The 10,644-nt window shown below is 49.2% G+C and overlaps 1 protein-coding gene across 3 annotated transcripts in view; it reads left to right on the top strand.

Annotated features, from left to right (window-relative positions):
- The first annotated feature begins 7,574 nt into the window (after window positions 1-7,574).
- LOC127576636 (golgin subfamily A member 7B-like) overlaps window positions 7,575-10,644 on the top strand; it is a 47,584-nt gene continuing 44,514 nt past the window's right edge. For all 3 annotated transcript variants that reach the window (XR_007957259.1, XR_007957260.1, XM_052027208.1), the window contains exon 1: window positions 7,575-7,730. Coding sequence is in view for 1 of the 3 variants with exons in the window: in XM_052027208.1 (XP_051883168.1) it covers window positions 7,722-7,730 (9 nt within the window). In the remaining 2 variants the exon portion in view is untranslated. The remainder of the gene's footprint in view (window positions 7,731-10,644) is intronic.

The raw sequence follows: 10,644 nt of genomic DNA, 5'->3' as shown, positions 1-10,644 counted from the left end.
CTGCTCAACCTCTCTCCATAACTCAGTCCCTCGAGTCCTGGCAACATCCTCGTAAGTCTCCTCTAATGGCATCTTTCTTTTCACAGGGCAACCAAAACTGAACACAATATTCCAAATGCAGCCTCACAAAAGTCTTATACAACTGCAACATAACCTCCTGTACTCAGTGCCCTGACCGATGAAGGCCAACGTGCCAAAAGCCTTCTTCACCACCCTGTCTACCTGCGATGCCACTTTCAGGGAACCATGTGCTTGTACCCCTAGGTCCCTCTGTTCTACAACTTCCCCCAGGGCTGGGGAATTTAAACTTGTCATTAAATAAATCTGGGGGAAAAAAAAGCCAGTCTTGGTGATGGCGACCACAACACCATCAGATTGTTTTAAGAAACCATCTGAGTCACTAATGTCCTTCAGGGAGAAATCTGCTATCCTTACCCAGTATGGCCAGCATGTGGCTCTGGACCCACCAATGGGATTGACTGTTAACTGCCTCCCCAGTTCAGGGGCAATTAAGGATGGGGAATAAATGCCAGTGTTTCCAGTGACATCTACGTCTATTGAATTTCCTCAGTAGTAAACCAATTCTGAGATTTACTTTGGAAACCACGGTGCTGTCAGATTCTGAGTTGGTTGACAGGAATTGATGACGTTGGTTATTGCTTGGGCTTGTTGTATGCCTCAGAGTCCCACTGAGTAAGGAACACCCTGTTCCAGGGCCTGGGACATAGAGCCATAGAGTTGTAGAGCACAGAAGTAGGACCTACGGCCCATCACGTCCATGCCGACTTTTTTGACCATCCACACTAATGACATTTGCCTGCATTAGATAAGATATCTTTATTAGTCACATGTACATCGAAACACACAGTGAAAAGCATCTTCTGCGTCGAGTGTTCTGGGGGCAGCCCGCAAGTGTCACCATGCTTCCGGCACCAACATAGCATGCCCACAACTTCCTAACCTGTACGTCTTTGGAATGTGGGAGGAAACCGGAGCACCTGGAGGAAACCCACGCAGACACGGGGAGAACGTACAAACTCCTTACAGACAGTGGCGGGAATTGAACCCGGGTCACTGGCGCTGTAATGGCGTTACGCTAACTGCTACACTACCACTTAAGTCAGTATCCTTCTATGCCTCGTGTATTCAAGTATCTGTCCAAGTATCTTGTGAACACAGTGATTCCACCACTGGCAGCAAGTTCCAGATATCATCCACTCTCTGTGTAAAAAAACTTTACCCTCAAATCTCTTTTAAAGCTCCTTCCTCTGACATTAAACCAACATGCTGTGTCAATCAACAAACACCTCAGGGCCAACATTATTGCTTCATCTCTCAGGCACTCCTTCTTGCACCATTGCTTTACTCAAATCCTCCTCCTCAAGGACACCACTTGGAGATAGCCTTGCATCACCATGCCGCCTCTCAGTAGCTTGGCTGTCAGTACTTATGGGGAGTGGGGTGTGTCAGACAAAGCAAACTGGAGGGAGATGGAGAGCAAGTAAAGGCTCAGAAAAGTTTAAATCAATGATTTTAGGAGGCTCTGCCTATCTGAAGGCTACGAGCATGTTGGAAGAATCTTATGTTGTACTGACACCCTGTGGAAGCTGACAGCACTCCGTTCAGCTGTCCACAGGCAGAACGGAGCTAATGCTTTGGACCAACACACAAAGGAGCTGGAGGAACTCAGCAGGTCAGGCAGCATCTGTGGAGGAAGATGGACAGTTGATGTTTTGGGCTGAGATCCTTCATCAGGACTCTGATGCTTTGGAGCTGTGTATTTTCAATGTGGGGGGGGTGGGGGTGAGGGGACCCTCAGACAATCTGCAAACACGCCAGGACTCACCAGGGGGGGATCTGGGCTGAGAAGTGGCAGTGCAAAGCATCTCCTTCCTTGAGCTGTCATGAGGGATGTTGTTCTCATTTACCATTTACGGAATGCAGTTGTCGCTGGAGATGCCAGCATTTATTGCACATCCATAACCCTCCAAACTGAGCAGGCAGTTAAGACACAACCAGACTGGTGGGACTGGAGTCACGTATTTTGTTATGACGTAAAAGGAGACCATTTGGCCCATTGTGTCTATGCTGGCTCTCAGAGTCTTCGCATGAAGTCAAGTTTATTGTCGTGCACAAGTGCGGTGAGCTATAGGTACAACAAAAAATCTGTTTGTAGCAGCATCACAGGCACATAGGTACAGACAACACACAGAACGTAAATTATACATAAGTTATATAACATAGTGTAAAAAAAGTATGTTAAACAAGTTTTAGTGCAAAAAACGCCACAGAAACAAGTCCACAGCAGTGCAAGAGGTTGTCTATAACGTTCCGTTGCTGAGGTAGGGTTAGGGGTGTGCAGGTCCGTTCAAGAACCTGATGGTTGAAGGGAAGTTGCTGTTCCTGAACCTGGTGGTGTGGGACTTCAGGCTTCTGTACCTCCTGCCCGACGGGAGCACTTCCCCTTTCTGAAGTCCTGTTCCTCCAATTATCTCCCTGCCACCCTTCCTGTCTCACTTTCCCATCAACTCCCCATGATTCTCCTGCCATCCACCTACCCACACCAGGGGCAATTAACAGTGGACAACCCGCACGTCTTTGGGATGTGGGAGGAAACCGGAGCACCCAGGGGAAACCCACACGGTCACAGGGAGAATGTGCAAACTCCACTCCCACAGTGCCGGAGGTCAGGATTGAACCTGGGTTGCCGGGACTGCGCTACAGTCCACCTTAGGCCAAACCAGGGATGGACAGCAGCTTTCCTTCTTCGAAGGACATTGGTGAAACAGCTGGAGATGCAAGAGACTGCGGACGCTGGAATCTGGAGCAACACACAATCTGCTGGAGGAACTCAGCAGGTCGGGCAGCATCTGTGGGGGGGAAATGGACGGTTGACATTTCAGGTTGAGACCCTTCACCTGGACTGAAAAATAGAGGGGAAATGGGCAGTTTAAAGAGGTGAAGGAGAGGGGTGGAGCAAGAGCTGGCAGGTGATGGGTGGATCCAGGTGAGGAGGGGGGATAGGCAGATGGAGGAGGGGAGAGTGGGAGCAGCGACAGAGGCCGGGAGGCGAGAGGTGGGGGTGACAGAGGGCTGCAGATGGTGGGATCTGATGGGAGAGGAAGGTGGAGCCTGGAACCAAATAAGGGATGTGGGGAGAACCCCATCCCCCCTTCAGCTCCTATCACCCATGTTCCCGTCCCTCACTTGCTCCATCTCCGCATCCCCCACACACTCCTCCCTCTGGGTCCCCTATCTCACCTGTCCTTTCACCTCCTCCTTTCCCACCAAACAGACTTTCCAGGCAAAGCAGCTACCCACCTGCACACCGTCCCACCTAATGTACTGCATGCGGTGTTCACAGTGTGGCCTGCTCTACACCGGAGAAACAAACGCAAAACTGGCTTTGCGGAGCACCCTGTGTTCAGTCCACAGGAGAAACCCTGAGCTTCTTGTTGCCTGTCACTTTAATTCCCCATCCCACCTTCCTGTCTGTGGCTTTCTGCGCTGTTACATTGAGGCCCAACGGAAGCTTGAGGAACAAGATCTCATCTTCTATCTGGGCACGTTGTATACCTGTAGGACTCAACACCGAATTCCCCAGCTTCAGATAACCTGCTGTTTCTGTCTGTATCAGGATAATCCATTTGTGCTGTGGTTCCTCTCAACTTCTCTTCTCTCTTTGTATAGTCTGGCCTGCAGAGCACATCTGAGTAGGCCAACATCATCCAGACTTCACAGCACTAGCAATGTGTTACGCAGACAAAGTGGGCACAGGAGACGGCAGACACTGGAATCTGGAGCAGCAAACAATCTGCTGGAGGAACTCAGCGGGTCGAGCAGCATCTGTGGGGGGAGAGGAATTTTCAACGCATGGGGTTGAGACCCTGCATCAGTGGAGAGGGGAGACGGCCGGTATAAAGAGGAGGAGGGACGAGGCAAGGGCAGGAGGTGATTGGTGATCTGAGGAGGGGTGAAGGATGATGGGCAAGTGGTGGAGGAGGTGGAATTGGGAGACCGAGGCAGGTGGGTGATGGGGGGCTGTGGATGAGGGAAAAGAAACAAGAGGCGGCCTGGTGGGGAGAGGGGAGAGGGGAGAGGGGAGAGGGGAGGGTGAAGGTGGAGGCAGAGGGTGGAGGGTGATAGGGAGGGACTCAAAGGCTACCAGTGCTGGAATCTGATGTCAGGAAGGCGATAATGGCGACCGTTAGGGGAGAGGTGAAAGGCAGATAGAACCAGATGGGGGAGGGAGGGGGGGGCGCCGGTGGGTGAAGTGTGTGGGTGGTGGGTAGATGGAACTGGGAGGGTGAGGGAGATGAAATGGGTGATGGGAGGCTTGGGTGGGGGACGGGGTTGGGAAAGGGAACAAGATGGGAGGAGCGGAGGTGGATCGGAAGGAGATGGGGGGCACATGGGGTAAGGACCACCTGAAACGGGAACACACAGACACTGAGCTACATCACCACCTTACGACGGACATTCCCACCATCCCTCACCTCATCTGCCTCCTACACTAACTCGCTTTCTCTCTTTCTTAGTTCTGACGAAGGGTCTTCGACCTGAAGCGTTGACTGTTCCTCTCTCCACAGCTGCTACCTGACCTGCTGAGCATTTTCTGATTTCTATTTAAGATGTCACGCTGCCTGCTCACTCAGGTCGAGGTGAACAGTGGGGTGGCCGGGTTATGAAGAACAGAGGACCTCTCCCTGGGACCTCCAATCATTATTTCCCCCTCAGCCAACGTCTCCTAACCAGGTTCTCAGGTCATTATCTGTGGGAGCTTGCTGTGGACTATTTGAAGGGTAGGGCTGGCAGGTGAAATTACTGAGCTCTCAATCAGTGATCCTGACTAACATCTGGAAATGAGTTCAAACCCCACATGACAGCGAGCCCATTCCTTTTCGATAACTGAAGTTGAGGAGCTGGAGTCAGTAATGGTGAGCTTGGAGGTAAACCAGTTGCCCTGAACCCCGGGTGCTCCCTACGTGGCTCCAACCCACGCCGATGTGGGTGTCTCATCGTTGCCTTCTGGCGGAGAAGCCATTCGGTTCAAGAGTAATTAAGGGAGGACAATAAATGCTGGTCCACACTACATGAATGAATAAATTGGCTGCTGCACTTCCAACAAGAGTGACTACACTTCATGCCGGGGTGTAGGGCACTTCAGGAAACAAAACAAGTTCAAATACAAATCGTTCCTCCTAAAATTTACAGGCTTTTAAAACATGCCCAATTGTTATCTGTTGGTTTATATCAATGTCTCCCCCACACTTTCCAACCACTGTGTAGTGAGGCTTCCTCCATTAAGACAAGACTCACTGCCAACTAAACCAATAAAAGCAAGTGATTATATTATGTGGGCTCCTTTGATATCTCAGAACACACTGTCCAAGCAACTAGCTGATGGATTTGCAGCTCTCCAGTTGCTGGCCTGAGCTCAGTCCGTCCTCTCTGTAGCACAGACGTTCATTGTTTACTGTCCAGCGTCCTCATTAGGAGTTGGGCCAGGTATCTGCTGACATTTCAATAGCATCAGAAAGCTAAGATCTTCTTTCATGAAATGTAAGCAACTCCAAATAACCTTGCTTTCCAGGACCGAGATCAACTCTCAGAACCGATACAGAGAGGTGGGGATGTTAAGTGCTCCACTTAAAGCACATTGGTAATGGACTGTCTGGCAGTGCTCAGGGTGTGTGGTGTGTACCCATCTGACTGTGGGTTTGTCCACAGGACATTGTGAACATAAGGTTTAACTTCAGTCACAATGTAATTAAATTACAATTCAACCAGGCTGTAGGCCAATTCCTAATTAAGATAAGATTTCTTTATTAGTCACATGTACATCGAAACACACAGTGAAATGCATCTTTTGCGTAGAGTGTTCTGGGGGCAGCCCGCAAGTGTCGCCACGCTTCCAGCGCCAACATAGCATGCCCACAACTTCCTAACCCGTACGTCTTTGGAATGTGGGAGGAAACCAGATTACAATGATGAAAAACACGATGATGCTGGAGGAACTCAGCAGGCCAGGCAGCATCCGTGGAGAAAAGCAGGCGGTCAACATTTCTCCACGGATGCTGCCTGGCCTGCTGAGTTCCTCCAGCATCATCGTGTGTTTCATTTAGATATTCCAGCATCTGCAGTCCTTTGTTTTTCCAATTACAGTGGCAGTTGCTAAATGACACAGTCCCTCAAGGTAAGAGTTTGCATTGCCATATTATTTTCATATATCCTTACAACCAAAAAGGAAGGCATTGTGGCCAATTGAGTCTAGGCTGACTCACGGAGCAAACCCCCACCCCCCCCACCTGTAACCTGTTCTCTCTACTTTCCCATCTCGCCCTGCCCCAAGGTTCTATCACTAGGGGGCAATTTACAGCAGCCAATTAACCTACAGATCCACACGTCTTTGGAACGTGGAAGGAAACTGGAGCATCCAGAGGAAACCCACAGGGACAACGTGCAAGCTTCACACAGACAGTACTGGAGGTCAGGATTGAACCTGGGCCACTGGAGCTGTGAGGCACCAATGTGTTGCCCAGTACCTATACCCCTGCCCTACAGTTCTTGTAAAATAAAGGGCAATATTGTTCCAAGTAAGTTTCTTGGTATCGGTATCGGTTTATTATTGTCACTTGTACTGAGGTACAGTGAAAAACTTGTCTTGCGTACCGATCGGGCAGGTCAATTCATTACACAGTGCGGTTATATTGCATTAGCACAGAGTACATAGCAGTAGTACGGGGTAAAAACAATAACAGAGTACAGAGTAAAGTGTCACAGCTGCAGAGGATGTGCAGTGCTGGTAGGCAATAGGTGCAAGGTCACAACAAGGTAGATCGTGAGGTCAGAGTCCATCTCATCATATAAGGGAACCGTTCAATAGTCTTATCACAGTGGGGTAGAAGCTGTCCTTGAGACTGGTGGTATGTGCCCTCAGGCTCCTTATCTTCTGCCTGATAGGAGAGGGGAGAAGAGAGAATGGGGTTAGCTTAGCTGGGCATCTTGGTCTGCATGGACCAGTTAGGCCAAAGGGTTTGTTTCTGTGCTATATGGCTCTGTGATGTTCTCAGAGCCCTCCTTGAAGAATTGCAGTGTTCCCACTGACTCCTGGGAATCCTCTCTCTGTGAAGGCTCAACGTGGAAGAGGACCGTCGGGGAGCCCCTTCGATGGTAGTATGCAGAGGCTGGACATAAAAAGCGGAGGGGGGGGGTGGAGGGCACAGGGCACTGATAAATCCCACCTGGCCATTGCACCATGCACGTTCTGCCCAATGAGACCGAGTCTGCAGAGCCTTCACTGGTCACCTTAGAACCCACAGAATGGGCCCAGGTCCCAAACAACTCATCTTTCATCGTGAGCCATGGCCTGAGATTTATATATGAAAGTGTTGCATCAATGCACATCATTTCTTATGATGTAACTTTGTGGATTCAGAGATTTATTTGAGGGTTGCAAGCTGGACTGCACCATTTTTGGACAGGCCATTACATCAGTCCCCCCCCCCCCCCCCACCACTTAAGCTGCGCCGGCGCCGCACCTCCACCTGCCAATCACTCCCTGGCCCCGCCCACTGAGCCGTCTCGGCGGCGCAGGTGCGGCTGCCAGTCAAAGCGGTTGCCCCAGGCGACGGGAGTCCCCAGGAATTTTGCAGCAGGTGCAGCCCTCGCCTGTCAATCACCGGAGGGGCTGTGGGCTTCGGGCGGATTGCGGTGCGGAAATGGCCGAGGTAAGGTGGCGTTTGCTCAGCGTGAAGCGCTGCGGACCCTTTAATGCAACCTCCGCGGCTCACGCAGCCGGTAGAAGGAACTGCACATTTATTTTGCAATTAAAAAAATAGTAAAACAGCAACCGGATTATCTCTCTCTTTGCATGCAATAGGAAGCTACAGATATAAGGGATATATGGTGGTAGGGAGATGTTTGGTAATGAGGACAATTCTTCTGCTTCGGTCCATATCCAAAATGCGGCCTGCGTAGCGCAAAAAGATTAAAAATATCATGCACGCTGTGATTGCAGTATAAATTTTGCATCAGTGCATTTATGTTTACACCTGTTCATCGTTCCTCCATGTTTTATATAGTGAAGGGCAGCATGCGGCAGCAACATTAAAAAAAACATTAGAAGGGCTTCTTATTAAACTAACCATGTTTCCGTTATAAAGGGAGAGGCGGGATCATAATTTGCAATACAGTGAATGACTGGATTACTGAAATGTGGTCTAAAAGAACCTTTGTACTCTGAGAGAGCATGTGGTCAATATAAATGTCTGAATTATTGTTTTTTGTTGAAAGATCCGCTGAGTCTGGCATTCAGCAACAGAGATGGCCGTTTTGCTCCACGGTATTTTGGTGAACCTGTATTTTTATTGCTGTGAAGAGTTGCACCTAAATAACTCCTGAATCATCACTAAGTGGCTCCCACGGGCTGCCCTGTTGGTAACACCATCTGCCATTGCGAGTTGTCTGTCGATGGGCTGGCATGATTGGTTGCATCTAACATGTTAGAACTGGAGTGCATGCACCAAGCACAGACCGTCCCTGGGTTACCATCGCCTGACTTATGGACACCCCATAATATTAAAAAAGTCCGACATACACACATACGTTTGTTCCTACGAACGGCGGAACTAGTTTCTTCTATCTCTCTCTCTCCACTTGTAGTAATTGTTCTTATCAGTCTTGTGTGCTTTTGATGCCACTCATTATAATACTGTGGTTACCACATCGAGTGATTTTTGTGAATTTTCTGACTTACGGACAAAATCGACCGTGGGAACGTTACCCAGTCCAGATGAAGGGTCTCGATCCAAAACGTCGACTGTCCATTCCCCTCCACAGATGCTGCCTGACCTGCTGAGTTCCTATAGCAGTTTACTTTTTATGGCCTGTATTAAAATTACACATATCCTGAGCCCCGAACTACTGATCCATTAATGCCATTCAAACACTTCGGTCTGGATCTAAAAAAATCCAGTGATTGTTAGTGAGCATGCAAATGCAAGATTATGGTTAAAAACCTGTATATCTTCCTTTTACCAGCTGAGGCACAAATGTAAATCCAGTTTAAGGTTAGTTAATCTAATGCTCTTCATTGACAGGATAGATGCCAACAGGCTGTTTCTCTGAGTGCGGCATCCCTAGAACCAAGGGCATTATTTCGGAATAAGGTTCCACCCATTTCATAGAGTTATACAGCACGGAAATAGTCCATTCGGCCCGTCTCACCCATGCTGACTGAGAATCCCATCTAAGCTAGTCCCATTTGGCCCAAATCCCTCTAAACGTTACCTGTCCAAATGTACTTTAGATGCTCTTGTACCTGCCTCAGCCACTTCCTCTGGCAGCTTGTTCCGTGTACCCACCACTCTCTGCGTAAAGAATTTGCTCCTCAGGTCCTTTCTAAATCTTTCTGATGGAGTTGAGGAATGTCTTCTCTGAGACGGCAGTGAATCATTGGAATTCCCTTCTCGGGAGAGCTGTAGAGGTGAAGTCACTGAATATATTTGTGGTGAAGATTGGCAAACATTTTAACCACAAGGGAGTTGGATGTGGGGAGAGAGCGGTAAAGTTGCGCTGAGGCCAAGGTTGGATCAGTCCGGAGGTCACTGGCTCAAGGAGCACATTGTCCTGCTCCTTTCTGCAGGAAAAGCGATGTCACCGGCAGTGCTGAGTGTTGTGTGCTCCAGCGTCTGATCAGAGATACCTGTTATATTCACCAGAAACTTTCAGTGCGCCCAGTAACTCCAGCCCCAATCAGATTAGATTCAACGTCTTCCACTCTTCTTGCAATGGTCAAAACCAGGAGGCATGTCTCCTGGCTCGGAAGTCAGAGTCAGGGAATTGTACAGCATAGAAACAGCCCCTTCGGCCGACAGTGTCCATGCTGACCATCGTGCCTATCGATACTTATCCCACTTGCCGGCATTAATTCCATCTCCCCCTGTGCCCTGCTCATTCAACTACCTGTCCAGATGCCTCTTAAATGATGTTACTGTTCCTGTCTCCACCTCCTCCTCTGGCAGCTCATTCCTGTTACCAACTACACTGCGTGTGAAACATTTACCCCTCAGATCCCCTTTAAACCTCCTCCCTCTCACCTTAAACCTATGCCCTCTGGTTTTAGACACCCCTACCATGAGAAACCAAATCTGGCCATCTACCCTGTATTGGTTTATTATTGTCACTTGTACCAAGGTACAGTGAAAAGCTTGTCTTACAAGCCGATGGTACAGGTCAATTCATTACACAATGCAGTTACATTGAGTTAGTACAGAGTGCATTGATGTAGTACAGGTAAAAACATTAACAGTACAGAGTAAAGTGTCACAGCTACAGAGAAAGTGCAGTGCAATAAGGTGCAAGGTCACAACAAGGTAGATCGTGAGGTCATAGTCCATCTCATCTATAAGGGAACCGTTCAATAGTCTTATCACAGTGGGGTAGAAGCTGTCCTTAAGTCTGGTGGTACGTGCCCTCAGGCTCCTGTATCTTCTACCCGATGGAAGAGGAGAGAAGAGAGAATGTCCTGGGTGGGCGGGGTCTTTGATTATGCTGGCTGCTACACCAAGACAACGAGAGGTAAAGACAGAGACCAAGGAGGGGAGGCTGGTGTCCATTGATGCGCTGGGCTGTGTCCACAAC

This window comes from Pristis pectinata, chromosome 12 (genome assembly GCF_009764475.1).
Source record: "Pristis pectinata isolate sPriPec2 chromosome 12, sPriPec2.1.pri, whole genome shotgun sequence".
NCBI lineage: Eukaryota > Metazoa > Chordata > Chondrichthyes > Rhinopristiformes > Pristidae > Pristis > Pristis pectinata.
The sequence above is the reverse complement of the archived record's forward strand: the minus strand, read 5'-3'. Positions and strand labels throughout refer to the sequence as shown.